Source organism: Mustelus asterias, chromosome 5 (assembly GCF_964213995.1).
Source record: "Mustelus asterias chromosome 5, sMusAst1.hap1.1, whole genome shotgun sequence".
NCBI classification, from domain to species: Eukaryota; Metazoa; Chordata; class Chondrichthyes; order Carcharhiniformes; family Triakidae; genus Mustelus; species Mustelus asterias.
The window spans coordinates 11,919,961-11,946,018 of NC_135805.1; the positions used below are offsets into that span (position 1 = coordinate 11,919,961).

At 44.6% G+C, this 26,058-nt stretch overlaps 2 protein-coding genes across 5 annotated transcripts in view; one reads left to right on the plus strand and one right to left on the minus strand.

Moving 5' to 3' along the window:
• The window catches only part of aida (axin interactor, dorsalization associated), an 82,533-nt gene extending 73,754 nt beyond the window's left edge, over positions 1–8,779 (minus strand). Inside the window, exon 1 of one of the 4 annotated variants that reach the window (XM_078212177.1) lies at positions 8,481–8,779. In XM_078212177.1, coding sequence (XP_078068303.1) covers positions 8,481–8,587 — 107 coding nt within the window. In that variant the 5' untranslated portion in view covers positions 8,588–8,779. The remainder of the gene's footprint in view (positions 1–8,480) is intronic. The other 3 variants (XM_078212176.1, XM_078212178.1, XM_078212179.1) reach the window with 3 other exon arrangements.
• A 547-nt stretch (positions 8,780–9,326) lies between these two features.
• Positions 9,327–26,058, plus strand: part of brox (BRO1 domain and CAAX motif containing) — a 53,373-nt gene continuing 36,641 nt past the window's right edge. Inside the window, exons 1-3 of the mRNA XM_078212157.1 lie at positions 9,327–9,591; positions 18,252–18,358; positions 22,436–22,532. Of these exons, the coding sequence (XP_078068283.1) occupies positions 9,491–9,591; positions 18,252–18,358; positions 22,436–22,532 (305 nt within the window). The 5' untranslated portion in view covers positions 9,327–9,490. The remainder of the gene's footprint in view (positions 9,592–18,251; positions 18,359–22,435; positions 22,533–26,058) is intronic.

Consider the following 26,058-nt stretch of genomic DNA (forward strand, 5'->3'; position numbering starts at 1 on the left):
CGTGTTTGTCTTCTCTGAGGAGGTCGGTGCGGTTTTTCGCTGTGGCGCGACGGAACTGTCGATCAATGAGTCGAGCGCCATATCCTGTTCTTATGAGGGCATCTTTCAGCGTCTGGAGGTGTCTGTTGCGATCCTCCTCATCTGAGCAGATCTTGTGTATACGGAGGGCTTGTCCATAGCGGATGGCTTCTTTAATGTGGAAACTGGAGAAGTGGGGCATCGTGAGGTTTTCCGTGGGCTTGCGATACAGTGAGGTGCTGAGGTGACCGTCCTTAATGGAGATGCGTGTGTCCAAGAATGCAACCGATTCCGGAGAGTAGTCCATGGTGTGTCTGATGGTGGGATGGAACTTGTTGATGTCATCATATAGTTGTTTCAGTGATTGTTCGCCATGAGTCCAAAGGAAGAAAATGTCATCGATGTATCTAGTGTATAGCATTGGTTGAAGGTCATGTACGGTGAAGAAGTCTTGTTCGAACCTGTGCATGAAGATGTTGGCGTATTGAGGTGTGGATTTGGTCCCCATGGCTGTTCCGTGTGTCTGGATGAAGAACTGGTTGTTGAAGGTGAAGACATTGTGGTCCAGGATGAAACGATGAGTTGTAAAATTGCATCTGGAAACTGGCAGTTGTCGGTGCTGAGAACGCCGACAACTGCCAGTTTCCAGATGCAATTTTACAACTCATCGCTTCATCCTGGACCACAATGTCTTCACCTTCAACAACCAGTTCTTCATCCAGACACACGGAACAGCCATGGGGACCACATTCGCACCTCAATACGCCAACATCTTCATGCACAGGTTCGAACAAGACTTCTTCACCGTACATGACCTTCAACCGATGCTATACACTAGATACATCGATGACATTTTCTTCCTTTGGACTCATGGCGAACAATCACTGAAACAACTATATGATGACATCAACAAGTTCCATCCCACCATCAGACTCACCATGGACTACTCTCTGGAATCGGTTGCATTCTTGAACACACGCATCTCCATTAAGGATGGTCACCTCAGCACCTCACTGTACCGCAAGCCCACGGAAAACCTCACGAAGCTCCACTTCTCCAGTTTCCACCCTAAACACGTTAAAGAAGCCATCCCCTACGGACAAGCCCTCCGTATACACAGGATCTGCTCGGATGAGGAGGATCGCAACAGACACCTCCAGACGCTGAAAGATGCCCTCATAAGAACAGGATATGGCGCTCGACTCATCGATCAACAGTTCCGACGCGCCACAGCGAAAAACTGCACCGACCTCCTAAGACAAACACGGGACACGGTGGACAGAGTACCCTTCGTCGTCCAGTACTTCCCCGGAGCGGAGAAGCTACGGCATCTCCTCCGGAGCCTTCAACATGTCATTGATGAAGACGAACATCTCGCCAAGACCATCTCCACTTCTTGCCTTCAAACTACCCAGCCTTCAGGAGAACAGTGACCACGACACCACACAACCCTGCCACAGCAACCTCTGCAAGACGTGCCGGATCATCGACACAGATGCCATCATCTCACGTGAGAACACCAGGTACACGGTACACACTCTTGCAACTCGGCCAAAGTTGTCTACCTGATACGCTGCAGGAAAGGATGTCCCGAGGCATGATACATTGGGGAAACCATGCAGACGCTACGACAATGGATGAATGAACACCGCTCGACAATCACCAGGCAAGACTGTTCTCTTCCTGTGGGGGAGCACTTCAGCGGTCATGAGCATTCAGCCTCTGATCTTCGGGTAAGCGTTCTCCAAGGTGGCCTTCACGACACACGACAGCGCAGAGTTGCTGAGCAGAAATTGATAGCCAAGTTCCGCACACATGAGGACGGCCTAAACCGGGATGTTGGGTTTATGTCATACTATCAGTAACCCCCACAGCTTGCCTGCTGGACTTGCAGAATCTCACTGGCTGTCCTGTCTGGAGACAATACACATCTCTTTAACCTGTGTTTAATGCTCCCTCCACTCACATTGTCTGTATCTTTAAGACCTGGTTGGCTGTAGAGATTCGCATTCTCATCAGTATTCTGTAACTTGATTTTGTGTCTCTGTGCCCTGTTTGAGAGCAGATTTCCACTCCATCTGATGAAGGAGCAGCGCTCCGAAAGCTAGTGGCGTTTGCTACCAAATAAACCCGTTGGACTTTAACCTGGTGTTGTTAGACTCCTTACAAGCTTTCCATTCCCAGGATCATTCTTGTGAACCTCCTCTGGATCCTCTCCAGATACGGGGCCCCAAAAATGCTCGCAATATACCAAATATGGTCTCATCAGAGCCTTACAAAGCCTCAGCAGTACTGCTTTTGTATTCTAGTCCTCTCGAAATGAATGCTAACATTGCATTTGCCTAACTGCCAACTCAACCTGCAAGTTCATCTAAAGATAATCCTGAACTCGGACTTCCATGACCTTTGGCGCTTCTGATTTCTCTCCCCGTTTAGAAAATAGTCTATGCCTCTACTTTTCCTACCATAACCTCACTTTCCCACTTTATATTCCATCTGCCACTTATTTGCCCACTCTCCAAACCTCTCCAAATCCTTCTGCAGCCTCCTCAATACTACTTGTCCCTCTGCGTATTTTTGTATCATCTGCAAACTTAGCCACAATGCCCTCAGTTCCTTCATTTAGATCATTGATGTATAAAGTGAAAAGTTGTGGTCCCACTCGTCACCAGCTGTCATCCTGAAAAGAACCCTTTTATCTCCACACTCTGCCTTATACCAGTTAACCAATCCTCTATCCATGCTAGCACCTTATCTCTAACACCATCTTACTCAGCAGCCTTGTCAAAGGCCTTCTGGAAATCCAAGTAGATAACATCCACTGACATCCTCCTTTGTCTAACCTAACATCTGGAGTGCTGTGAGCAGTTCTGGCTCCCTTATTTAAGTAAAGATATTATTTCATTGGAGGCAGCTCAGAGAAGATTCACTAGGATGAGCTTTATATGGAGGAAAGATTAAACAGGCTGGGACTCTACTCATTGGAATCTAGAAGAATGAGAGGTGATCTCATTGAAATAAATAAGATTCTTAAGAGGTTTGTCATGGCAAATACTAAGAGGATGATCCCTCATGGGAGAGTCTAGGACCAGAGGGCATAGTCTCGGAATAAAGGGCGCTAATTTAAGACAGGCGAGGAGGAATTTCTTCTCGGAGGGTGGAGAGTCTTTGGAACTCCTTACCACAGAGAGCTGTGGGGGCAGAGTTTTGGGGCATATTTAAGGCTGAGATCGATAGATTTTTGATCAGTAAGGGAATCAAGGGTTACAGGGAAAGGGCAGGAAAGTGGACGTGAGGAATGTTGGATCGGCCATCTCCACTTCTGACCCTATGGTGGAAAGGTGGTCATTGATGAAGCAGCTAAAGATGGTTGTGCCTTGACACGAGTCTGAGGAATCCCTGCAGCAATTTCCAGGAATTGCGCTAACTCAGCTCCAACAACCAATCACCTTCCTTTGTGCTAGGTAACATTCCAACCAACGGAGAGTCCCCAACCCTGATTCCCATTGGCTTCAGTTTTGTTAGGGCTCCTTGATGCCGCAGTCAGTCAAATGCTGCCTTGAGTGTCACAGGCAGTTGCTCTTTCTCCACTGACAGTTCAAATAGCACTTACTTTCTCAATCAGGACCTGTGTGAATAATGATTACCTGGACAAGACAGAATTGCAACATTCACATTCAAGAGTAAGGAACCCAAAAGATGTGGCAAAATGAAAAAAGTAACAATAAAAAATCTGCAAACTGCATAACATGTTCCCTCTCCCTCTGGTTTCCACAATTTTTAATCACAAGCCCTATTAAAAAATCTCATCTTTTTTGGGACACGTTTAGGAAAAAGATGCAGGGAGGATCTTCAAGAGGACATTTCCAGGAATAGGCCACTAAGACTGGTTTCCTGCAAAAGAAGTTACACACCCGTTTCCTGTTTTGAGGAAAACACCTTACAGACCAGCCAATACAGACACACGTTATGAAGAAAGGCACTGGCCACAACAAGGAACAACTGCTACTCTTTTGACATGAATGCCTTGAATCCAATCTATGTAAAAGCATGGCAATATCATTACAATTCCCTTTCTCACCACTGAAATGAAACCCAACACAAACATCACTAAAAATTCAAGGATGGAATAAAACACATCTTTTCAACTATCAATTTTTCTTTCACATAGAAGGAAAAATGGGAGGAATGCCCATAAATCATCACAATCACATAACAAGTGACAACACAGGAGGCCTTTCAGCCCGTCATTCTGCACTGTCTCACCAAAGGAACAATTTACCTTTTGCCATTCCCAGGCCTCATCTTATAATCTTGCACTTTCTTCCTTTTCTGATAATAATCCAATTCCCTCTTAAATGCTTCGATCAAACATATCTCCATCACACCCAGGCAGTGCAGTCCAGATCTTTGTATAAAAAAAGCTTTTCCTCATGCTGCCATTGCTTCTTTCGTCAATCATCTTAAATCTCTGCCCTCTGTTTCTCCATCTGGACACGAGGGGGAACAGTTTTTACCAGTTTCTACTCTCTCCAAAACCTTAGCGCCATGATTTTGAACATCTCTAACAAATCTCCTCTCAACCTACTTTTGAGGGTAGCTACTAGGGTAGCTAATGTCACTCCAAAATTCAAAAAGGGAGGTAGAGGGAAAACAGGGAATTATAGACCAGTAAGCTTAACATTGGTAGTGGGGAAAATTCTCGAATCCATTATCAAGGACTTTATAGCAGAGCATTTAGAAAGCAGTGGCAGGATCAGACAGAGTCAACATGGATTTATGACGGGGAAATCATGCTTCACAAATCTGTTGGAATTCTTTGAAGATGCAGCTAGTAGAGTTGACAAGGGGGAACCAGTAGATGTGGTATATTTGGACTTTCAGAAAGTGTTTGACAAAGTCCCGCATAAGAGATTATCGTGCAAGATTAAAGCGCATGGGATTGGAGGAAGTATATTGAGATGGATAGAAAATTGGTTGGCAGAGAGGAAACAAAGAGTAGGAATTAATGGGTGCTTTTCAAATTGGCAGGCTAGTGGAGTACCATAGGGATCGGTGCTGGGACCCAGCTATTCACAATATATATTAATGAATTGGATGAGGGAACAAAATGTAACATCTCAAAGTTTGTAGATGATACCAAGTGGTGTGGGAGGGTGAACTGTGATGAAGATGCAGAGATCCTTCAAAATGATCTGGACAGGTTGGGTGAGTGGGCTAATCAATGGCAGATGCAGTATAATTGGGATAAATGTGAGGTTATTCACTTTGGAAGCAAAATCAAGGTGGCAGATTACTACCTGAATGACTGTAAATTGGGAAAGGGGAGCGTGCAGCAGGACCTGGGTGCCCTTGTGCACCAGTCACTGAAAGTAAGCATGCAGGTGCAGCAGGTGGTAAAGGCGGCAAATGGCATGTTGGCCTTCACTGCGAGAGGTTTCGAGTACAGGAGCAGGGATGTGTTGTGGCAATTTTACAGGGCCTTGGTGTGCAGTTTGGTCTCCTTTTCCGAGGAAGGATGTTCTTGCTCTCGAGGGAGCGCAGCAAAGGTTTACCAGACTGATTCCAGGGATGGCGGGACTGATGTATGAGGAGAGAATGATTAGGTTAGGATTGTTTTCGCTGGAGTTCAGACAAATGAGGGGGGGATCTCATAATGACAAAATTCTAACAGGACTAGACAGGGTAGATGCAGGGAGGATATTCCCGATGGTGGGGGAGTCCAGAACCAGGGGTCACAGTCTGAGGATTCAGGGTAGACCATTTAGGACGGAGATGAGGAGACATTTCTTCACCCAAAGAGTGGTGAGCCTGTGGAATTCATTACCACAGGAAGTAGTTGATGCCAAAACATTGAATATATTCAAGAGGCGGCTGGATATAGCACTTGGGGCGAACGGGATCAAAGGTTAAGGAAAAAAAGCAGGATTAGGCTATTGAGTTGGATGATCAGCCATGATCGTGATGAATGGCAGAGCAGGCTCAAAGGGCCATGTGGCTTCCTCCTATCTTCTATGTTTCTATGTTTTCTCCAAGGAAAACATTCTCAACTTCTCCAATCTACCCATGTAACTGAAATTCCTCATTGTTGAAACCATTATTATGAATTTTTTTCTGCACTCTCTCAAATACCTCCACATCTTTCCTAAAAGTGTGGTGCCTAGAACTGGATACAATACTCCAGTTGAGGCCAAATCCATATTTTATACAAGTTTATTGTATTCAAAGGAAGCAGGCTTAACAAGCTAGGCCAGCATTTATGGCCCATCCCCAATTGTCCTCGAGAAGAGATTAGCGAAGTGCCTTCTTGAACCACTACAGTCCATGTGCTGTAGGAACACCCACATTGCTGTAAGGGAGTTCCAGGATTTTGACCTTGCTGCTTTTGTACTCTCTGTCCCAGCAACAAAGCTGTAGCCATAATTCACTGCTCTCTCAACCGGTCCTGCCATTAACAATTGATGTACCTGTACACAAAGGTTCCTCTGCTCCTACACTCCCTTTAGAGTTGTACCCTTTATTTTATATTGCCTCTCTGTATCCCTTCATACGTGTCTGCATTAAATTTCATCTGTCCCTCGACAGCCTATCCCACCAACCTGTCTTTTCGGAGTTCAACACGATCCTTCCCACTGTACCTAATCCTAAGTTTTTTATCATACACAAATTCAGAATTTGTGTCCTTTACACAATGTCTAGGTAATATCAGGAAGAGATAGGGTGCTAACACTGACCCCTGGGGAATGCCATTACAAACCTTCCTCCAGTCTGTGAAACACCCATTAACCACTATGCACTATCTTGTCACTCAGCCAGTTTGAAATCTACATCACTATTGCCCCTTTTATTCTGAGGTATAAAACTTTGCTCATAGTCTTGTGTGGCATCTTATCAAATGCCTTTTGCATGTCCATATATACATCAACAGCATCACCTTTATCCACTGTTTTTTTTTAACAAAATTATACCTTATATAAAAACTGAAATACACATTATGAAACATTTCAATTTTTTTATAACAGTAAAGTGGAATGTACATTTTCTCCAGAGATCAGAGAGCACTCGAAAGTGCTTCAGTTTAGCAATGAGAACATTACATATATTTCATCAGTCATGTTGCACTCTGAGGTGCTTCGATACATTTGCATAGAATTAGGATTAAGCACACAGTCCAAGAAGTTTTACCTGGCTACCAGCCCCTCAATGTACCTTGTCTGAAAGGCCTTACACTGTGGCCTTTCCCCACTGCACCTTGGTGGCTGCTGCCCTCTTTTTAGGTCAAACCAAATAAACAAACTCAGATTAAGTCAGGACAAACCCAGCACCAACCCTGTGTTGCCTCATCAAAAACTCCAGCAAATTTTTAATACACAATTTGCCTTTAACAAATCTATGCTGGTCTTCCTTTGTTAACACACATTTAATTAAAGTGACTGGCCTGTAGCTGCTGCCTTGTTTTTGCACTCTTTTAAACAAGGCTGTCCTCTTGCACCACCCCAAGTGTAAGGAAGACTGGAGAATTATGACCAGTGCCTCCTCAATTGTCACTTCCCTCCACATCATTGAATGCCTCTTATCTGGTCCTGGTGTTTTATCAACCTATCCTCTTGTGTCTAAACTACCTGCTCTTTCATCATGACCTGTGCAACATCTTGTTCTTTGGTAAAGACAGGTGCAAAGTATTCATTTAAAACCCCAGTTATGCCCTAAATCTATGGTATTTTTTTCTTGATTCAAACAGCTTTTGCTGCTTGAGATCTCCAGAGATGACAATGCACACATTCATGCATGTAATACATTTTAAAAGGACTATCTAATACAAATGAGTAGACTAGCAGTTTTATGTCCAGATTTACCAAACAAGTTCAATAAACTGTGCAGTCAGGGGCAGGGTGAGGGCACAATGTCAGAATAGTGACCAGAATCTTTGACACAAGGAAGTTTTTAAAAAAGTGAACAATTTATCCCAAACCACCCCAACCAGAGTGCAGGTTAACACAAGGGGAGGGGCTAGAAAAAGACTCCTATGATGCATGTACCATCCTGATACCATTCATCTAACATAACACAGGGATATGTGTATTTGCCAATGACCAGATACAAAACCCAATATATATTTATAACATGTATATTTATGGAACATACGAAACTATTAATTCCCCATTTTGTCCAGTTGCAATGATCAGCTAATTCAAACTCCAATGCAAACAAAAAATGCAAGCATTCTCGTTCAAAACAGAGCAAGCATCAACATATCCTCCTGTCTCCACCCATAACAAAAGAGGGTGTGGATGCAGAATGAACTGAACAAGGCTCTGGCATTTTAAACCTAAAGACTGGTGTTATTTTCAGTATTTTTCTTTAAAAGTTCCTACGTAGACCTTCGCTGAAAGATTTATTTTTAAAGTTTGATCGGTAACAGTTCAAACAATTAATGTTTAACAGGATTAATAGTAACTCACATTTGGTACTCGTCGATAGCTTCCACTAACTGTCCCCAGGAATCGAAGTCTGTACCCTTTTTGAAACTTGCGTGCCATTTTTGTATTGTTTTATTAATATCAGTCATTTTTCCCCCCAAAAAGTGTTTTTTTAAGATATACTATCGTTCCAAATGATATCAAGTCAACATTTGAGCTTGGTTTACAAACTATTCCTCACGCAACATTCTGACTCAAGTCACAGCCTCCAACCAGTACCAAACCCAGCTACTGACCAAGCCCATCTGAGCTGTGTGTGGAGTTCGAGCCAAAGAAGGAGGGAGAGGGTGGGGGCGGGGGAAAGGCGCGAAACCTAACCTGCTAGCGGATAAACCCCCGCCACTTTCCCCGCCCCCCCTCCTCGCATCTCTCCATCCTGATTGGGTCTTCAGCCGGCACGGCTGCCTTTGCGTTGATCTAATTGGCTGAATGGGCCATCACTCATGTCTCCGGACCCTGCCCCTCCCCACGAGCTCCACATTTCAAGATGGGTTGAGGGGGCGCGTGGCGCGACGGTTGAGGTGAGGTAACCGTAAACAAGTGAAGAGCAGCCCGCGCCTGGCCCGCCGACCAGTCAGAATGTCGCCTGTCCAGATGACGTTATCCCAAGCTGAAGGAGGGGCGTGATGGATGGGGGGGGCACATCAGGATTAACGCTTTTACTTTTTTGTGAAACAGAAGCAACGTTGAAAGGCTCCGGATAAATAATCGGGGGAATGAAATAGAAAAACAAAATAATTTAAAGCAATCTGGCGTGCACGCAACATTGGGCTGCCAATAGGATGTGACGTTGGAGAGAACGGCGTGGTACGGTTGACGTCAGTGCGCAGCTGCGGCTGTTGTCAGAGCGCGGTGGGGAGGGGTGTCGGTGCTGTGAGGAGGCGGGGATCGGTGCTGTCAGCTGGCGGACTTCCCCCCCCCCCCCCTCCCCTCCCCTCCCCCTTTATTAAAGGCGGCTGCTTTCTTCCTTCACCGAGTCGGTATAACCCACCATGACGCACTGGTTTAATCGAAACCCGTTGAAAGCGACGGCCCCGGTTTCTTTCAATTTCTACGGAGTTGCCACAAACAACGCCGCGGCCAAGATCTGCAAGTAAGGTTTAAAAAAAAATCAAGCCAGGCCCTTTAAATCTATAACTATAAATCTTTCCACTGACCTTCCCCCCCCCCCCCCAAAACAAAGTCTTGTCGACCTGCCTCAGTTCCCCCTCCTCACCAGAGAGGACCAGCTAAGGTGCAATTCAGTTATTAAACACTCTCAGAATTAAAAATATCACAACTTCTTTCACCAATTTCTTGTTTGCTGACGGATTTGACACCACAATAATTTGGAATGAATATAGCAGAAGAAGGCCATTCAGTTGTGCTAGCCCCCGTAAAGGAACAATACACCTAACGTCTCTTCCCCATGACCCTGTAATTTGTTCTTTTCAGATGATCCAATTCCCTTCAGAAAGCCTCAATTGACCCTGCTTCGACCACTCAGATCCGCACCGCCTGGTCAAGCTTTTCCTCCTGTCACCATTGCTTATTTGCTCTCTACCCTTCCACCAATGGAAGACTTGTGCAGACTTTTCATGGGTTTGAATACCAGTATTAAATCATCATCTCCACTTGTTCTTTCCAAGGGGAACAATCCCAACTTTCTACATAATTTGAGTTTTAAATATGGAATCCAGTCTTAAACAAATGATTACAACTTTGTTGAGATTCAAAATTTTAAGCTTCATTTCATTGCAACAATCCAGAAAGGAGAATATTGGTAAAGAGAATGCTACTGTTGGTTTGAATAAACTGAACATTGATTACAATTTGTTCTTCCATTTCAATGTAATGTTGCACACTTATGAAATCTGAGTTACATAAAAACTAGAAGCAGAAGTAGGCCATTCTGCCCTTCGAGCCTGTTCTGTCATTCATCTTGATCATAGCTGATCAAGGTAACATTTGAATATTCACTGATGCCTCTCTGACCATGCAGTGAGGATCTGGAATACACTGAGTGTGTGGTGGAAGCAGGGTCAATTGAGGCTTTCAAAAGGGAACTGGATCATCTGAAAAGAAAATCAAATTGCAAGGTTATGGGGAAATGGCAGAAGGTTAGCATGAGGCGCATTGTTCCTTTGCAGGGGGAGGGGGTGGGCTGGCACAGACATGACAGCTGAATGGCCTCCCCCTCCTGCTATATTCATTCCAAATTGTGGTGTCAAATTTGTCAGTAAAAAAGGGATTGATGAAGGAAGTTGTGATTTTTTTTATTGAGTGTTTTATAACTGAATATTGGTTGCAGTCATCTAATAAGCTATATTTTTTTCTTGCAGGTTACTTTTGAAGTGATAAATATTCCAGTGCCAAAGTTCAGATTCTTTAAATCATAGATAACATTTTTTATTTCAAATGTTAGCTCAACTCAAACTTAAGTGTGCAACATTACATAGAAATGGAAAAACAATTTTTTATTTGAGTTTGTTCACCCCCTCTTTAGACAATTTCTTGGAGTAGGGAAATACACTTGCACGTCTGGTAGCAGTGACCGGTGATTGCAAGGCGCCACCTTTTTAAAAGGACAAGAGATTGGCAATAAATGTGAGCCTTGCCAATGATGCTCACGTCTCAAGAATTACAAAGTTATCTTGGGATTGTAAACTAGCTAAACTGTTGCATTATGATGCTTTGTAAGCTTAGCTGCAGAAAGAGGGTGAAACGGTGTTGTGAAAAGGGACAGTTATAGTTTCTAATGGGAAGTAACAGGAAAGTTTTGATCATTTTTGAATAAGGACAGTGCTGGCAAGCCCACGTTTATTGTCTGTCCCCATTAGTCCTGAGCTAGTGGTGGTTGGTTGCTTTCTTGAGCTGCTTCAGCCTTTTGGTGAAGGAGTTGGGGAGTGGATTACAGAGTCTCGCTCGATAATGATAAAGGAATGGCGATATATGTGCAAGTCAGGATCATGTGACTGGAAATGAAGGCGTATCCCCAAGACTTTGCTACCCTTGATCTCTAATAGGGCTGGGAATGAGCTGTGTGGCAAGTTGATGCATTGCATTGTGTACAGTACCTTCTGCAACTACAATAAGTGTCTTGATGGTGCCACCTTAAGTGGAGTAACAGTTTGACCAATCTGGTGAGCAGTGGTTATTCTGTCATGTTTCTTAAAGTACTGCTGCTGAGAATCGATTCAGCATGGTCCCAAGTGTTATCTCTGCCTACAGGTGAACAAGTACAAAATCATTGTTTAATTAATGATGTTCATAGGGCGGAGAGTCTTTTGGGACTGCATAGTTCTCAAACTTTTTAAATCCACCTCTGGTGTCAATTTGCATCGGTTGCTCTTCTTAACCATAAAAGAAAAGAAAGACTTGCATTTATATAATTCTTTTCACAGTCTCATGTTGTTTCACAGCCAATAAAGGACTTTTGAAGAGCAGCCATTGTTATGTAGAATTTTTTTAAAAGTTAATTTCGAACAATGGAATTCCTATGGTGCAGAAAGAGGCCATTCAGCCCATCCAGTCTGCACTGATTCTTCAAAAGAGCATTTACCCAGGTCCATACTTCTGCCCTATCCCCATAACCCTGTGCATTTGCATGGCTAATCCACCCAACCGACATATCTTCGGACACTAAGGGACAATTTAGCATTGCCAATCAACCTAATCTGCACATCTTTGGACAGTGGGAGGAAACTGGAGCACCCAGAGAAAATCCATGCAGACGCTGGGAGAACGTGCAAACTTCACACAGTCACCCAAGGCCGGAATCAAACCAGGGTCCCAGGCACTGAGGCACCAGTGCTAACCACTGCCGATGTGGGCTTTTGCTGGCAAGATCAGCATATATTGCCCATCCTTAATTGCCTTTTTGAAGGTGGTGGTGAGCTGCCTTTTCGAACTGCTGTGTTTCCCAAGATGTAGGTACACTCACAGTGCTGTTAGAGAGGGGGTGCCAGGATTTTCACCCAGTGACAATGAAGGTACGGCGATATATTTCCAAGTCTGGTTGGTGAGTGACTTGGAGGGGAACCTCGAGATGGTGGTGTTCCCAGGTATCTGCTGCCATTGTCTTTCTAGTGAATAGTGGTCATTGGTTTGTAAGGTGCTGTCTAAGGAACCTTGGTGAGTTCCTGCAGTGTATCTTGCAAATAGTACATATGGCTGTTACTGAGTGTCAGTTGTGGAGGGATGAATGTTTGTGGAAAGGGTAGCAATCATCAGTCAATGTTCAAATACAACAAGATCTGGACAACATCCAGGCTTGGCCTGACAAGTGGCAAGTAACATTCATGCCACACAAATGCCAGGTAATGACCATCACCAGTAAGAGGCAATGTAACCACAGCTTCTGAACGACACCTCCTCCACGATCATCCTCAACACCAGTGTCCCACAAGGCTGTGTCCTCAGCCCCCTATTATACCATCTTGTACACCTATGACTGTGACCAAATTCCCCTCCAACTCGATTTTCAAGTTTGCTGATGACATCACTGTAGTGGGTTGGATCTCAAACAATGACGAGATGGAGTACAGGAAAGAGAGAATCCGAACTGGTGTGACAACAATAATCTCTCCCTCAATGTCAATAAAACAAAGGAGATAGGCATCGACTTCAGGAAGCATATTGGAGGACATGCCCCTGCCTACGTCACTGGGGACAAAGTAGAAAGGGTCGAGAGCTTCAAGTTTTTAGGTGTCCAGATCACCGACGACCTGTCCTGGTCCCCCCATGCTGACACTATAGTTAAGAAAGCCCACTAATGCCTCTACTTTCTCAAAAGATGAAGGAAATTTGGTATGTCCACTACGACTCACTCCAACTTTTACAGATGCACCATAGAAAGCATTCTTTCTGGTTGTATCACAGTTTGGATTGGCTCCTGCTCTATCCAAGACTGCAAGAAACTACAAAGGGTTGTGAACAACGCCCAGTCCATCACGCAAACTAGCCTCCTATCCATTGACACTATCTACACTTCCCACTGTCTCGGAAAAGCTGCTAGCATAACTTAGGACCCCACGCACTCCGGACATACTCTTTTTTTTTGTAACTTTTTCCTGACGGAAGAAGGTGGCAAAGTCTGAGGATGCGTACCAACCAACTCGAACAGCTTCTTACCTGCTGCCATACCTCGCATTAAGTTGATCTTTCTCTACACCCTAGCTATGACTATCACTACATCCTGTACTCTCTCCTTTCCTTCACTCTGAACGGTATGCTTCAAAGAACAAAGAACAATACAGCACAGGAACAGGCCCTTCGGCCCTCCAAGCCCACGCCGCTCCCCGGTCCAGGATTGAATCCTGAATCCAGGATCCCCGCCCAATTTTCCAGCCTATCTACATACCAATATCCTATCCACCGAGCTGTCCCTCACAGCTACGATGCTTTGTTCATCACAACCTATTAACTCACCCCCACCCCCCCATTCCAGACCATGTGATCTCCAGGGAGATGCGAAAACCCCAGGGCCAATATGGGGAAGAAAAAATCTGGGAAATTCCTCTCCGACCCCCTGAGGCGATCGAAACGAGTCCAGGAGATCACACTGGCCCTGATCGGAAAATGCTTCCCAACCCTAGTCATTTCCACTTCCACGAACACCATATGAATTCCCTGCCCCCGAGACAGGTTCCCAACTATCCGCAGTCTCGCTCTGTACTGGCACCAGCAAGATGATCATATAATGAAGCCTTGAAACGAGAAACAAGGAACAATTTGCCCGCGCCGCTCCCTGGTCCAAACTAGACCACTCTTTTGTATCCCTCCATTCCCACTCCGTTCATATAGCTGTCTAGATAAGTCTTAAACGTTCCCAGTGTGTCCGCCTCCACCACCTTGCCCAGCAACACATTCCAGGCCCCCACGACCCTCTGTGTAAAATATGTCCTTCTGATATCTGTGTTAAACCTCCCCCCCTTCACCTTGAACCTATGACCCCTCATGAACGTCACCACCGACCCGGGGAAAAGCTTCCCACCGTTCACCCTATCTATGCCTTTCATAATTTTATACACCTCTATTAAGTCTCCCCTCATCCTCCGCCTTTCCAAGGAGAACAACCCCAGTTTCCCCAATCTCTCCTCATAACCAAGCCCCTCCATACTAGGCAACATCCTGGTAAACCTCCTCTGTACTCTCTCCAAAGCCTCCACATCCTTCTGGTAGTGTGGCGACCAGAACTGGACGCAGTATTCCAAATGCGGCCGAACCAACGTTCTATACATCTGCAACATCAGACCCCAACTCTTATACTCTATGCCCCGTCCTATAAAGGCAAGCATGCCATATGCCTTCTTCACCACCTTCTCCACCTGTGACGTCACCTTCAAAGATCTGTGGACTTGCACACCCAGGTCCCTCTGCGTCTCTACACCCTTTATGGTTCTTCCATTTATCGTGTAGCTCCTCCCTACATTATTCCCACCAAAATGCATCACTTCGCATTTATCAGGATTGAACTCCATCTGCCATTTCCTTGCGCAAATTTCCAGCCTATCTATATCCTTCTGTAGCCTCTGACAATGTTCCTCACTATCTGCAAGTCCTGCCAGTTTTGTGTCGTCCGCAAACTTACTGATCACCCCAGTTACTCCTTCTTCCAGATCATTTATATAAATCACAAACAGCAGAGGTCCCAATACAGAGCCCTGCGGAATACCACTAGTCACAGGCCTCCAGCCGGAAAAAGACCCTTCCACTACCACCCTCTGTCTTCTATGACCAAGATGTGGAGATGCCGGCGTTGGACTGGGGTAAACACAGTAAGAAGTTTAACAACACCAGGTTAAAGTCCAACAGGTTTATTTGGTAGCAAAAGCCACACAAGCTTTCGAGGCTCTGAGCCCCTTCTTCAGGTGAGTGGGAATTCTGTTCACAAACAGAACTTATAAGACACAGACTCAATTTACATGAATAATGGTTGGAATGCGAATACTTACAACTAATCCAGTCTTTAAGAAACAAAACAATGGGAGTGGAGAGAGCATCAAGACAGGCTAAAAAGATGTGTATTGTCTCCAGACAAGACAGCCAGTGAAACTCTGCAGGTCCACGCAACTGTGGGAGTTACAAATAGTGTGACATAAATTCTGATTCTAGGATCGCATGATAAAGACTCAGGAGGAAAAAAGCAGAAATATTTATGTGAAATAGTGTGACATAAACGTGAGAACAACATCTCACGTGAGAACACCATCCACCAGGTACACGGTACATACTCTTGCAACTCGGCCAACGTTGTCTACCTGATACGCTGCAAGAAAGGATGTCCCGAGGCATGGTACATTGGGGAAACTATGCAGACGCTGCGACAACGGATGAATGAACACCGCTCGACAATCACCAGGCAAGACTGTTCTCTTCCTGTTGGGGAGCACTTCAGCGGTCACGGGCATTCGGCCTCTGATATTCGGGTAAGCGTTCTCCAAGGCGGCCTTCGCGACACACGACAGCGCAGAGTCGCGGAGCAGAAACTGATAGCCAGGTTCCGCACACACAAGGACGGCCTCAACCGGGATATTGGGTTTATGTCACACTATTTCACATAAATATTTCTGCTTTTTTCCTCCTGAGTCTTTATCATGCGATCCTAGAATCAGAATTTATGTCACACTATTTGTAACTCCCACAGTTGCGTGGACCTGCAGAGTTTCACTGGCTGTCTTGTCTGGAGACAATACACATCTTTTTAGCCTGTCTTGATGCTCTCTCCACTCCCATTGTTTTGTTTCTTAAAGACTGGATTAGTTGTAAGTATTCGCATTCCAACCATTATTCATGTAAATTGAGTCTGTGTCTTATAAGTTCTGTTTGTGAACAGAATTCCCACTCACCTGAAGAAGGGGCTCAGAGCCTCGAAAGCTTGTGTGGCTTTTGCTACCAAATAAACCTGTTGGACTTTAACCTGGTGTTGTTAAACTTCTTTCTATGACCAAGCCAGTTCTCCACCCATCTAGCCACCTCCCCCTTTATCCCATGAGATCCAACCTTTTTCACTAGCCTACCATGAGGGACTTTGTCAAACTTCGTCTGTATAGTGCGCAAGAAACAATACTTTTCACTGTATACTAACACATGTGACAATAAATCAAATCAGTGGTGATACCATCACTGAATTCCCCCACTGTCAACATCCCTTGGGTTACCATTAACCAGAAACGCAACTGGACTTGCCAAACAGTGGCTACAAGAGCAGGTCAAAGCCAAGGAATACTGTGGCAAGTAACTCACCACCTGATTCCCCAAAGCCTGTGCACCATCTACAAGGCACAAGTCAGGAGTGTGATGGAATACTCCCCACTTGCCTGGATAGGTGCAGCTCCAACAACACAAGAAGCTTGACACCATCCAGGACAAAGCAGCCTGCTTGATTGGCCCCACATCCATTCCCTCCACCACCGACACTGAGTAGCAGCAGTGTCTATTTTCTACAAAATGCACTGCAGCAATTCACCAAAGATCCTTAGGCAGCGCCTTCCAAACCCACGACAGTTTCCATCTAGAAGGACAGGGGCAGCAAATACATGGGAACACCACCCATGTATCTACTGCTCTTACTCAAGTTCCCATCCAAGCCACTCACTGTCCTGACTTGGAAATATATCGCCGTTCCTTTGCAGTCGCTGGGTCAAAATCCTGGAATTCCCTCCTTAACAATATTGTGGGTCAACCCACAGCATGTGGACTGCAGCATTTCAAGAATACAGCTTTCTCTTTCTACTTTCTCTTTATTACTTTCTCAAGGGCAAATAGAGATGGGCAATGAATACTGGCCAGCCAGCAATGCCCATGTCCCACAAATGAATGAAAGAAAAACCCCATTTGGAGTATTGTGAGCAGTTTTGGGTCCCATATCTAAGGAAAGATGTGCCGGCCTTGGAAAGGGTCCAGAGGAGGTTCACAAGAATGATCCCTGGAATGAAGAGCTTGTCATACGTGGAACGGTTGAGGACTCTGGGTCTGTACTCGGAGTTTAGAAGGATGGGGGGGGGGGATCTCATTGAAACTTACAGGATACTGCGAGGCCTGGATAGAGTGGATGTGGAGAGGATGTTTCCACTAGGAGGAAAAACTAGAACCAGAGGGCACAACCTCAGGCTAAAGGGACGATCCTTTAAAACAGAGATGAGGAGAATTTCTTCAGCCAGAGAGTGGTGAGTCTGTGGAACTCTTTGCCGCAGAAGGCTGTGGAGGCCAGGTCATTGAGTGTCTTTAAGTTTGAGAATCCAAACCGAGCAGGTTATTGCAGAGTAAGTGCTGCTTGATAGTACTGTTGATGACCCCTGCTTTTCTTCAAAATCGTACCATTAGATCTTTTGGATCCGATTGAGAAAGCAGGTGTGGCCTCAGTTGAATGAAATAAAAACTGAAACTGCTGGAAAAACTCACCAGGTCTGTCAGCATCTGTGGAGAGAGAAACAAAGTTAATGTTTCAGATCAGAAAGAGGTCTTCATCTCAACTCTCTTTGGTTCCAAAGAAGAGTCATATCATTCTCAAAATCTCTTTTACTTCTGGAAATCTGAATTAAAGAAAAACAAACTGCTGGAAAACTTCCTGGTCAGGCAGCATCTGTGGACAGAGAAACAGAGTTAATGTTTTAGGTCAAGGACATAGTCGTTTGCAAGGATGGTGGGGTCCAGAGCTAGTAATTTAGGGTAATGTTTTAAATTTATACCATGCAGTGTACCGTTCAGTAATATTTCACTTTGCTACTCGGTTGGTTATCACACAAATGGTAATTTTTTTTTGTCTTTCAGTGACTTGAGAAGCGCAAGGCTGAAACTTCTGGAGTTATTTACAGATTTGAATTGTAACTTGGACATGATGAAAAATGCAGCGGATGCTTATTTTTCTCTTTTACAAGGTAGAAATAGAACATAGAACATTCCAGCGCAGTACAGGCCCTTCGGCCCGCGATGTTGCGCCGACCAGTGGAACCAATCTAAAGCCCATCTAACCTACACTATTCCAATATCATCCATATGTTTATCCAATAACCATTTGAATGCTCTTAATGTTGACGAGTCCACTACTGCTGCAGGCAGGGCATTCCATGCCCTTACTACTCTCTGAGTAAAGAACCTACCTCTAACATCTGTCCTACATATCTCACCCCTCAATTTAAAGCAATGTCCCCTCGCGCTAGCCATCACCATCCGAGGAAAAAGGCTCTCGCTATCCACCCTATCTAATCCTCTGATCATCTTGTATGCCTCTATTAAGTCACCTCTTAACCACCTTCTCTCTAACGAAAACAACCTCAAGCCCCTCAGCCTTTCCTCATACGATTTTCCCACCAGACCAGGCAACATCCTAGTAAATCTCCTCTGCACCCTTTCCAACACTTCCACATCTTTCCTATAATACGGCAACCAGAACTGTACGCAATACTCCAAATGCGGCCGCACCAGAGTTTTGTACAGTTGCAGCATGACCTCCTGGCTCCGAAACTCAATCCCTCTACCAATAAAAGCTAACACACCGTACGCCTTCTTAACAACCCTATCAACCTGGGTGCCAACTTTCAGGGATCTATGCACATGGACACCCAGATCCCTCTGTTCATCCACACTACCAAGTATCTTGCCATTAGCCCAGTACTCTGTATTCCTGTTACTCCTTCCAAAGTGAATCACCTCACACTTTTCCGCATTAAACTCCATTTGCCACCTCTCAGCCCAGCTCTGCAGCTTATCTATGTCCCTCTGTAACCTGTCACTTCCCTCCGCACTGTCTACAACTCCACCGACTTTAGTGTCATCCGCAAATTTACTAATCCACCCTTCCACGCCCTCATCCAGGTCATTAATAAAAATGACAAACAGCAGTGGCCCCAAAACAGATCCTTGCAGTACACCACTAGTAACTGAACTCCAGGATGAATATTTCCCATCAACCACCAGCCTCTGTTTTCTTACAGCTAGCCAATTCCTGATCCAAACCACTAAATCGCCCTCAATCCCATGTGTCCGTATTTTCTGCAAAAGCTTACCATGGGGAACCTTATCAAACGCTTTGCTGAAATCCATATACACCACACCAACCGCTTTACCCTCATCCACCTCTTTGGTCACCTTCTCAAAGAACTCAAAAAGGTTTGTGAGGCACGACCTACTCTTCACAAAACCGTGCTGACTATCCTTAATCAAATTATTCCTTTCTAGGTGATTATAAATCCTATCTCTTATAATCCTTTCCAATACTTTGCCCACAACAGAAGTAAGGCTCACCGGTCTATCATTACCAGGGTTGTCTCTACTCCCCTTCTTGAACAAGGGGACAACATTTGCTATCCTCCAGTCTTCTGGCACTCTTCCTGTAGACAATGACGACACAAAGATCAAAGCCAAAGGCTCTGCAATCTCCTCCCTACCCTCCCAGAGAATCCTAGGATAAATCCCATCCAGCCCAGGGGACTTATCTATTTTTACCCTTTCCAGAATTGCTAACACCTCCTCCTTATGAACCTCAATCCCATCCAGTCCAACAGCCTGCATCTCCGTACTCCCCTCGACAACACTGTCCCTCTCCAGTGTGAATACCAACAAAAAATATTCATTTAGTGCCTCTCCTATCTCTTCAGACTCCACGCACAACTTCCCACTACTGTCCTTGACTGGCCCTAACCTACCCTAGTCATTCTTTTACTCCTGACATACCTATAGAAAGCTTTAGGGTTTTCCTTGATCTTACCTGCCAAAGACTTCTCATGTCCCCTCCTGGCTCTTCTTAACTCTTTCTTTAGGTCCTTCCTGGCTAACTTGTAACTCTCAAGTGCCCTAACTGAGCCTTCACGTCTCATCTTAACATAAGTCTCCTTCTTCCTCTTCACAAGAGATTCAACCTCCTTAGTAAACCACGGGTCCCTCACACGTCTGCTTCCTCCCTGCCTGACAGGTACATATTTATCAAGGACGCGTAGTAGCTGTTCCTTGAAGAAGTTCCACATTACAATTGTGCCCATCCCCTGCAGTTTCCTTCCCCAACCTATGCCAGCTAAATCTCGCCTAATCGCATCATAATTTCCTTTCCCGTAGCTATAACTCTTGCCCTTTGGTATATACCTATCCTTTTCCATTGCTAAGGTAAACGTAATCGAATTGTGGTCACTGTCACCAAAGTGCTCACTTACCTCCAAATCTAACACCTGGCCTGGTTCATTACCCAGTACCAAATCCAATGTGGCCTCGCCTCGCCTCTTGTTGGTCTATCTACATCAGGAAGCCTTCCTGCACACATTGGACAAAAACCGACCCCTCTGAAGTACTCGAACTATAGCTTTTCCAGTCAATATTTGTAAAGTTAAAGTCCCCCAGTACAACTACCCTGTTACTTTCGCTCCTATCCAGAATCATCTTTGCAATCTTTTCCTCTACATCTCTGGAACTTTTCGGAGGTTTATAAAAAACTCCCAACAGGGTGACCTCTCCTTTCCTGTTTCTAACCTCAGCCCAAACTACCTCAGTAGACGAGTCCTCATCAAATGTCCTTTCTGCCACCGTGATACTGTCCTTGACTAACAATGCCACACCTCCCCCTCTTTTACCACCTTCCCTACACTTACTGAAACAACTAAACCCCGGAACCTGCAACAACCATTCCTGTCCCTGCTCTATCCGTGTCTCCGAGATGGCCACAACATCGAAATCCCAGGTACCAACCCATGCTGCAAGCTCACCCACCTTATTCTGGATGCTCCTGGTGTTGAAGTATACACACTTCAAACCGCCTTCCTGCCTGCCAGTACACTCCTGCGACTCTGAAACCTCATCCATGACCTCACTACTCTCAACCTCCTGTATACACAAATATAACTAAAGAAAATGCCAAAGCTCTGTTACGCGGTTGGTGACGTTACTTATGCTACATTTTGTCATGGGAGAGCTGGAATGTTTATTTTAATCAATTAGAGAGGCAACCTGGGCTGAGTGTTAGAACAGCCTTTCCACTGAATGAGGCCATCGGTTTGAATCCCACTCCTGGGGACAAGCACAATCCAGGCCAATGCATCACTGTAGTATTAAAGGAATGCTGCTATGTTGGAGGTGCCATTTTCGAATGAGGCTTTTTCTGCATATTCAACTGAATGTAAAAGATCCTATGGTGCTGTCTGAAGAAGAGCACGGTGTTATACAAACCTGTGTGCTTTAACCTCTGTTAAAGACACAAAGTTAACTTTAAATCCTTATACACAGTTTCTTTTATTCTGTAGCTACTTAAACAGTAAATACTTGCAATGCATAAACCAAATACTCACTATCTGTTACTTTACTTAAAGTTGATTCCCACTTGCAATTAAAACCTGGCCAGGGTTTTGTTGACACGTGGAATCAGTCCTTTGTTCTCTTCTTCCAGACGTTATGTCTCCTTGTTAGCTTGATTCCCAAGTTCTTCACACTGCCTTCTGAACAAGCTCTGTGTTAGCAGAGTTAAACACCAAAAGTTCCTTGGTAACCAGCCAGTGAATTGATCAGAAACTCCAATTGCATCGTTCTATTAGGCCAGTTAAATACAGCCTTTGTGTATCGGCTAAAGATTTGGAGGGAGTTCAGCAAAGTGGGAAATTTTTCCTTTAGGAATTCTGTAGGTTCTCCACGAGAACACACAAAATGCAGACTTTGCTTGAAGCAATTCAAAAGGTAATCTTCGCCCTCCATAACCAAATGGACAAAAGAAACATATTGTACTTCTTCACTACCTCCCCACCACCCTTACTTTCAGGTGTTGCTCCAACTGAAGCCCAATTAAATCACTGCTGCCTGAGCTGACTGACCAAGAGCAAACTCCTACCTTACTAACTGCCCCCCATGCAAAGAACTTTATTGAGTTCCTCAATAAACAAGTCAGAAATTCTTGTGTAACATAACATAAAATGGGAGAAACAATATTAATATATCATGCTTTCCTCTCATTTCTCTTTCTAACCTTTCACTTTCCCAAGGTTTTATATCATCCCTGGATGAGACAACACAAGAAAATAAACTGCGTTTCATCCAGAACTTCAAATGGACTGACACTTTACAGGGAAATATTGCAAGGTGGGCCTCTTAAGTCTATGTTTCGTGTTGCTTTAGAGATGATGAAATTCAGTGATTTATCTTTTTATTATGGTGTAGGCTTAGTAATTAACTGTTTATCCATTAGCCAATTTTATCCCTCTTTGCTTCAACTGAAGGTGTTGACTTCTTGTTAGGGTGCAGTGCTATAGGTGCATCTTACCTCTAGTGCTCAAGTGATTAGTATTTAAGTGTGAGCCTTTGACATTAAATGCCGGCAGGCCATTAATGGTTGAAGGTTCATCATCGATTACTTGAAAAAAGAAATACTCGCATTTATATGGTACCTTTCAGACCACAGGACATTCCAGAGTGCTTTATGACCAATGATAGTATAATGTTAGAAACATGTCAGCCAATGTCCAGACTGTCAGATGCTACATAAACAGCAATTATTTTGATGTATTAATTTCTGACCAGGAAATCTATTTTAACAATGCTGTTTAGAAAGGAGACGGACTCTCCAGTTTTTCAGATAGTTAGGATGTTACAAGATCCCATGGCACTATGTCAGGGGTTGTGGGTTTTAAACAAAAAGATGTGGTTTGCACATGTCGATTCAAACTAATAACAGATTTATTCTAGGAGCTCTTGCCTGTACAGAGTAGAAACTGAAACTAAACACCCCAGTGACTCACCATCAAATCATGTAACCTTCTATGATTCTATGAACCTGCTCTCAAAACAATCATGCAAGTACTTAAAGAGATAACATCCCTCCCTTTTTACTTCTGTGGTCATGACAACAAATGACTAAAATGTTATACACAGGATCAGTAATACTCTAGATACGGTACTATGCATCATTATGCACTGTCAATATGAAAGTTGATCAAGAGGACCTCCATTCCTCTTTGGTTGTTTACAACGTTCTGGAATTTACTGTCTTTGACCCGAGAAGTATGATTTGGAGCTTCAGTAGACATTTCTTCTCTTGGAACTAATTTTGCATCATTCTCATGTGATATAGTAGCAAAGACACAATCATCAGACAACTCATCTAAGTATTCACAACACTAGGGACTAGTTGGTACTTCTGGCGATGATTCTTAAGTATATAACTACTTAAGTATATAACAGATCTTTTATGCCCACCTGGTTCATACTGCGTCTGGGACCATAGTGGTTATGTAACTGGCCTGGTAATCCAGAGACCCGATGAATGATCCACACACACAAGTTCAAATCCCACCACAGCAGGTGGGAAATTTAAATTCAGTTAATTAAATCTGGAGCAAATAATTTGTCTCAGAATAAAGTTTAAAGTTTATTTATTAGTGTCACAAGTAGGTTTACATGAACACTGCAATGACGTTTACATGAACACTGCAATGAAGTTGCCACACTCTGGTGCCTGTTCGGATACACTGAGGGAGAATTTAGCATGGCCAATGCATCTAACCAGCACAACTGTGGAGGAATCCGGAGCACCCTGAGGAAACCCACACAGACACAGGGAGAACGTGCGGACACCACACAGACAGTAACCCAAGCTGGGAATCGAACCCGGGTCTCTGGCTGTGAGGCAGCAATGCTAACCACTGCTAGTAATGACTATGAAACTAAAAGATTGTTGTAGAAACCGATCTGGTGCACTAATGTGCTTTCGGGTAGGCAATCTGCCATTGTTCCCTGGTCTGGCCTACCTATGACTTGTGGCCCACAATAATGTGTTTATAAGTGAACATATGAATTAGGTGCAGGAATAGGCCATTTAGCCCCTCAAGCCTGCTCCACAATTTGATAAGATCATGGCTGACCTGACTGTGGCCTCTGCCTGCCTGTTTGCCCTCTGTAACGTTTGACTCCCTTGTCAATTAAGAATCTGTCAAATATATTGAATATATTCAATGATTCAATCTCCACTGCTCTCTGGGGAAGAGATTTCCATAGCCTGATGACCCTCTTGAGAGAAGAAATTGCTCCTCATCTCTGTCTTGAACACAAGACCTCTGTGTCCCCGGTTCTAGTCTCTCCCATAAGTGGAAATAAACTCTCTGCATCCACCCTGTCAAGTCCTGTCTGGATCTTGTGTGTTTCACTAAGATCATCTCTCATTCTTTTAAACACCAACAGATACAGGCCCAGCCTGTCCAGAATTTCTCCATAAGTCCTTGATCCTAATGTGGACATTAAGAAAGAGGATGTGTTGGAAATTTTGAATAGCATCAAGATAGATAAGTCGCCGGGACCGGATGGGATGTACCCCAGGTTACTGTGGGAGGCGAGGGAAGAGATTGCAGAGCCTCTGGCGATGATCTTTGCGTCGTCGATGGAGACGGGAGAGGTAGTGGAGGATTGCGGATGTGGTTCCTATTTTCAAGAAAGGGAATAGGGATAGCCCAGGAAATTACCGACCAGTGAATGTAACCTCAGTGGTTGGTAAGTTGATGGAGAAGATCCAGAGGGAAAGGATTTATGAACATTTAGAGAAGTTTAGTATGCTCAAAAGTAGTCAGCACGGCTTTGTCAAAGGCAAATTGTGCCTTACGAGCCTGGTGGAGTTCTTTGAAAATGTGACAAAACACATTGACGAAGGAAAAGCGGTAGATGTGGTTTACATGGACTTCAGCAAGGCGTTCGATAAGGTCCCCATGCAAGACTTCTCGAGAAAGTGAGAGGGCATGGGATCCAAGGGGCTGTTGCCTTATGGATTCAGAACTGGCTTGCCTGCAGAAGGCAGAGAGTGGTTGTAGATGGGTCTTTTTCTGAATGGAGGTCAGTCACCAGTGGAGTGCCCCAGGGATCTGTTCTGGGACCCTTGCTGTTTGTCATTTTCATAAATGACCTGGATGAGGAAGTGGAGGGATGGGTTGGTAAGTTTGCCGACGACACGAAGGTTGGTGGTGTTGTGGATAGGTTGGAGGGATGTCAGAAACTGCAGCGTGACATAGATAGGATGCAAGACTGGGCGAAGAAGTGGCAGATGGACTTCAACCCGGATAAATGTGTAGTGGTCCATTTTGGCAGGTCGAATGGGATGAAGGAGTATAATATCAGGGGTAAGACTCTTAGCAGTGTAGAGGATCAGAAGGACCTTGGGGTCCGGGTCCATAGGACTCTTAAATCGGCTTCACAGGTAGAGGAGGTGGTTAAGAAGGCGTATGGTGTGCTGGCCTTCATCAATCAAGGGATTGAGTTTAGGAGTCGGGGGATAATGATGCAGCTATATAAGACCCTCGTCAGACCCCACTTGGAGTACTGTGCTCAGTTCTGGTCGCCTCATTACAGGAGGGATGTGGAAATGATTGAAAGGGTGCAGAGAAGATTTACAAGGATGTTGCCTGGATTGGTTGGCATGCCTTATGAGGATAGGCTGAGGGAGCTCAGTCTTTTCTCCTTGGAGAGACGAAGGATGAGAGGTGACCTGATAGAGGTGTACAAGATGTTGAGAGGTATAGATCGGGTGGATTCTCGGAGGCTTTTTCCCAGGGCTGAAATGGCTGCTACAAGAGGACACAGGTTTAAGGTGCTGGGGAGTAGGTACAGAGGAGATGTCAGGGGTAAG